General features: G+C 35.7%; 1 protein-coding gene across 2 annotated transcripts in view; it reads right to left on the reverse strand.

Moving 5' to 3' along the window:
- PRKAG2 (protein kinase AMP-activated non-catalytic subunit gamma 2) overlaps positions 1 to 6,177 on the reverse strand; it is an 889,218-nt gene that overhangs the window by 558,879 nt on the left and 324,162 nt on the right. For both annotated transcript variants that reach the window (XM_053713799.1, XM_053713800.1), the window contains exon 3: positions 4,423 to 4,705. In XM_053713799.1, coding sequence (XP_053569774.1) covers positions 4,423 to 4,705 — 283 coding nt within the window. The remainder of the gene's footprint in view (positions 1 to 4,422; positions 4,706 to 6,177) is intronic.

Consider the following 6,177-nt stretch of genomic DNA (forward strand, 5'->3'; position numbering starts at 1 on the left):
CTTACCATGTTCTGTAGACGAGATAACAAAATCTCACATTTGTGATTTGACCATAACTTTAATAAACAATAATTAAAAATTAAATTGTAAGCATTTTCAGGAACAAATTTGTGTAGGTAATCCTAAAAATGCACACAAGAGGGCGATAAAGAACAGCAGAAGCATCACTTAATTATAAGTTCTTTGAAACATAATGGTAAGGTTCTGTTGTATCTTTAAGCAGTGCTCGCAGATTATTTTTTTTAACAGCTCGTAACATCTGTCAGCTTTAGATCCTTTTATTTCATGCACAAGAAACCTGCAATTTCTACATCATGTTCTTTTAAAACACATTACAGAAAATATTACGTTTACATGACAATCTAACGCTGTTTATATAGAAGAAATATACCCAAACATCAAAGCGTTGCAAGTACGACAACTTGATATCTGAGCTGAATAATAATCTTTCTGTTGTTTGAAAAACATTGGTAGGCGTTCTTTGCTGCTTCAGTGACCATGATATCACGGCATCAGCGCTACTGATACAGCCATATGGCTTTTAGATAATGAGAAATTGCTGCATCAACCCTACTCTGGAAGGATACATTTTGCTAAATAATTTCAAATAAAATCAAGCACATTTGATGTTTTTCCCTCTTGTCTGAGTTATGTAATTAATGACAAGAGAGAAAGGCAAATTTACAAACCCTAGACAGAGATGACTTACAACACAGTGTGTCTGATGTGTGTGCGCCCAGTGACAATACCATAGCCTGTATGCTTGATCTAAAGAAGGCTGTAAGCCATATAGAAGATTATTGCTTTAAAAGCAAAGTTATATTACTTAAAGGACCATTGAACTTGTCATTTCAACAACGCATAAAATGTTTCTTTATTGCAAGTGAAACATTGTTGCAATATACATTTATTATTTATTTTGTTGCCATTTGCTGTAAAATACATCTAACAAATTTGCTTATTTTACTATCTCCCAGGGAGGTTTGGGTTAATACTTTTTGGCAATTTATATAAGCTTTTGTTTACTTTACCCTCCCTCCTAAGATTCTAAGCAGTCACATATTTGTAAAAGGTGGATTATCAGTTTTGTATCAACAATCATGATAGGAGAATCATTCTTTGCAAAAGTAGCTAAGTTGAATCAGTGCTAATCCACCTTAAGGGAAGAGATAAGGACAGGCGTCTCCAGTCTCTCTCAACTGCACATGTGCAAACAGACACCTAGATTACGAGTTTTGCGTTAGAGGCTGTGCGGTGCTAACAAGCAGTTTATGCTCACCGCTCACTTACAGACAGCGCTGGTATTACGGGTTTTTACGAACCCGGCGTTAACCGCAAAAAAGTGAGCGTAGAGCAAAATTTTGCTCCACATCTCACCTCAATACCAGAGCTGCTTACGTTAGCGGTGAGATGGTAAAATCGTGCATGATTTCCCCATAGGAATCAATGTGGGAGAGCCGGCTGAAAAAAACCTAACACCTGCAAAAAAGCAGCGTTTAGCTCCTAACGCAGCCCCATTGATTCCTATGGGGAAATAAAAGTTATGTCTACACCTAACACCCTAATATGAACCCCGAGTCTAAACACCCCTAATCTTACACTTATTAACCCCTAATCTGCTGCCCCCAACATCGCCGACACCTACATTATATTATTAACCCCTAATCTGCCGCTGCAGACACCGCCGCCGCCTACATTATATATATGAACCCTTAATCTGCTGCCCCCAACATCGCCGACACCTACATTATATTTATTAACCCCTAATCTGCCGCCCCCAACGTCGCCACCACTATAATAAAGTAATTAACCCCTAAACCTAAGTCTAACCCTAACCCTAACCCCCCCTAACTTAAATATAATTTAAATAAATCTAAATAAAATTACTACAATTAACTAAATAATTCTTATTTAAAACTACTTATCTATAAAATAAACCCTAAGCTAGCTACAATATAACTAATAGTTTAATTTTAATTTTACAGGCAACTTTGTTTTTATTTTAACTAGGTACAATAGTTATTAAATAGTTATTAACTATTTAATAACTACCTAGTTAAAATAAAGACAAATTTACCTGTAAAATAAAACCTAACCTAAGTTACAATTACACCTAACACTACACTACAATTAAATTAATTACCTAAATTAAATACAATTAATTACAATTAAATAAAATTATCTAAAGTACAAAAAAAACAAACACTAAATTACAGAAAATAATAAAGAAATTACAAGGTTTTGTTAGGGGGATCAGATTAGGTGTAATTAGTTTAAAAATCTTGTAATTTCTTTATTATTTTCTGTAATTTAGTGTTTTTTCTGCACTTTAGATAATTTTATTTAATTGTAATTAATTGTATTTAATTTAGGTAATTAATTTAATTGTAGTGTAGTGTTAGGTGTAATTGTAGCTTAGGTTAGGTTTTATTTTACAGGTAATTTTTTTTTAACTAGGTAGTTATTAAATAGTTAATAACTATTGTACCTAGTTAAAATAAATACAAAGTTGTCTGTAAAATAAAAATAAACCCTAAGCTAGCTACAATGTAACTATTAGTTATATTGTAGCTAGCTTAGGGTTTATTTTATAGGTAAGTATTTAGTTTTAAATAGGAATTATTTAGTTAATTTTAGCAATTTTATTTAGATTTATTTAAATTATATTTAAGTTAGGTGGGGTTAGGGTTAGACTTAGGTTTAGGGGTTAATAACTTTATTATAGTTGCAGAGACGTTGGGGGCGGCAGATTAGGGGTTAATAAATGTAGGTAGGTGGCGGCGATGTTAGGGCCGGCAGATTAGGGGTTAATAATATTTAAATAGTGTTTGCGATGCGGGAGTGCGGCGGTTTAGGGGTTAATATATTTATTATAGTGGCGGCGATGTCCGGTTCGGCAGATTGGGGGGTTAAAAAAATTATTTTAGTGTTTGCGATGTGGGAGGGCCTCGTTTTAGGGGTTAGTAGGTAGTTTATGGGTGTTAGTGTACTTTTTAGCACTTTAGTTAAGAGTTTTATGCTACGGTGTTGTAGTGTAAAACTCTTAACTACTGACTTTTAAATGCGGTACCAGGCTTGACAGGAGAGGGTGTACCGCTCATTTTTGGTCAGACTCGTAATACCGGCGCTATGCAAGTCCCATTGAAAATATAGAATACGCAATTGACGTAAGTGGATTTGCGGTATTTCCGAGTCTGGCCAAAAAAGTGAGCGGTACACCTGTAACTTCAAGACTCGTAATACCAGCGGGTGTTAAAAAGTAGCGTTGGGACCGGCCAACGCTGCTTTTTAAGCCTAACGCAAGACTCGTAATCTAGCCGAGAGTTTGTGCTAAATCTGAATATAAGTTTGTGATTGGTTAGCAAGGATTATTTTGTTTTGGTGGACAGGGAAATCAATTAAATGAATAAACATTAAACAATCTACTCATTTGACAAAATAAAGCTGCAGTTTTCATTGCAATATTATTCTCAGGTAAGAAGGTTCAAAATCATGTAGTTTACAATTTGTTTAGTGGTCCTTTAAAGGTACAATAAAGTCAAAATGAAACGTTCATGGTTCAGATAGAGCATGCAGTTTTAAGCAACTTTCCAATTTACTTCTATGTTCAAATTTGTTGAAAAGCATACGTAGGTATGAGTGTGTGTGTACGTATGAGTGTGTATGTATGTGTGGGTGGGTGTACGTATGAGTGTGTGTGTATGTGTGGGTGGCTGTACGTATGAGTGTGTGTGTGTATGTGTGGGTGGGTGTACGTATAAGTGTGTATGTATGTGTGGGTGTGTGTACGTATAAGTGTGTATGTATGTGTGGGTGTGTGTACGTATGAGTGTGTGTGTACGTATGAGTGTGTATGTATGTGTGGGTGGGTGTACGTATGAGTGTGTATGTATGTGTGGGTGTGTGTAAGAGGAAAGAAGTTCCCCAATCTCAAAGCTTAACAAATTTATATCAGAACTGAGAAGCCAAATACACATATTTTAGGAACCAGGCAAAGCATTTTGTATATACACATAAGTCAAATCTGAATTAATAGATGGCAGGTATAAAAATCCAGGAAAAAGGCCTCCAGTATTTGCTAGTTCCTATTATACAGTATATGACTTATATTTAAAGTAAAATAAGGGCATAACTCACCACAGTAAGTTCCATAATCCTTGAACTACCTGGTCTGCCCTTAGAACACTTGCAACTGACCCGGACCATGGAACACTTGTAACCTAGCCATGGAACACCCGCGACTCCACTAAGGAGTGTTTGCCCCCCCATAATAAGGTTTGTGGAATCTTCACTGGTTTATGGATTAATCATTAGATAGCTGCCAATTCACCATGCAACAGCCAGATAAAATATTACATACAGCAGAACTTACTTATAATATCTAGAACAGTAAAATATATCTATTATTTAACAAAACTTTACCTTTTCTCGATCGTGTGAAAAACTTAATGCCACCAGGTGAGGTAGATGTGGTTGAGCAGGGTGAAGAAGAATCTTTGGAAGAGGATCTGAAGATGCCACTAAAGCTCATACGACGTGGGGAACGAGGAGGAGATTCTTGATGTGGGAACGGAAAAACTGTTTTTGGAGATCCAGGGCTGTATTTTGATTTGACTGGAGCAGATAAAGGACTAGAAGGCCGGTTCTGGAGAACTCTGGGGAAGAAGCTTTTTGAGGGGCTACCAGCGCTACTGGACTCGTCCGACTGAAAGAACAAAGAATTGATGCATTGTTAGTAGAACTGCTTCATTTGAATAATCCAATTTTTCAGAGGTGACCATACCTTAGTGTGAAAAATGTCTTAAACATAATACAAAAAGCCGAGCTTGCATGTTAAATTGATCTTTGTTTTACACAGAGAAGAAGACTCTTCAAGGGTCCTAGAGAAAGTTCTTTAGAGAAGAATCAGTATGTCGAAATGCTTGAACATATACATTAACAGAGAATGTGCTTATCAGAATACAGTTAGGGACATAAGGTAATAGGTCCCTAAATTGAGGTGGGTCCATGACTACACAGTGATTTTATTAACAGTGCTCTTCATTTCATCAATTAAATCCAAGGTCTTATGGAATGCTATATCCATGATATTCAGACAAAGCACCCCTAATTTATTTTGTTTTTAGGTGAAGATAAAACCTTGTGCATGAGTTTAACTCGAAGAATTTATGCACCAATGAACCCATTTATAAGTTAAACTGAATCGCTCCTTAAAGTGGGTGGAACAAACACAAAAAGTCTTTAGGTACCATTATTTACTGCTCCAATCACAGGATATCATTATGTTCTAAGCATTCTAAATACTGTCCTGAATTAGAAGCTAATTAACAGAGAAATACAGATTGTTATAGCAATTAAGAACCATAAGGTCTTCTATCTATCTATCTATCTATCTATCTATCTATCTATCTGTCTACCAAGTCTCTAATCTATCTATCATCTATCTATCTATCTTCTGCATTACTTTACTGTATATAATGCACTAAGTTTTGCAGGAAGGCTGTTTAATATAAAACATACCTAAAGAACTGTTGTCACAAATTACTTTTGAGTCTTTACTTTCAAATCCTGACTCCTTGTTTACAAATTCTTTTATTTTTTTCCTGCATTTATGAGGGGAAAAACTAGTGTTCAAATTTAAAGATCTCCATACTTAATAACTATACATGACGGTGATTTGCATTAAAGAAATGCAATGACCTTTTTCTTTTTGTGTTAGCAAAACAGTGGAGGAAAAGGATTTAAAAGTTTTGTAGATAACAAACTAAAGTGCAGCACTCTAAGGCACATAAAATATGTATAAAATTGTGTTCTATATAAAGAAGTGTTTACAAATGAAGGTGGTGGCTTGCTATATAGTATATACAATTAATAAGGACTTATTGTTGGCTAAATACATGACTGCATGTGTAAATACATGGTAGGCTCAGGGGGGGAACTATTGGCGGTGCAAAAGGAGCCACTGCACCAGAGCCTGAGGGCTGGTGGGGGGGGGCCACAAAGAGTCCCAAAAATGTAAAAAGTGTTTTGCTTTTTTTTGTGCAGTAATGATACCTGGACCATGACAACCTCATGCGACGTGTATAAATATGAATAGTGTCATGTGCTGCTTTTTGTGTAAGCATGCTATTGTTTACTAGTCCTAAAGCCCGTTCACACGGGCCATTTTTTGCAGTA

This window comes from Bombina bombina, chromosome 5 (assembly GCF_027579735.1).
Source record: "Bombina bombina isolate aBomBom1 chromosome 5, aBomBom1.pri, whole genome shotgun sequence".
In the NCBI taxonomy this organism is placed as follows: Eukaryota; Metazoa; Chordata; class Amphibia; order Anura; family Bombinatoridae; genus Bombina; species Bombina bombina.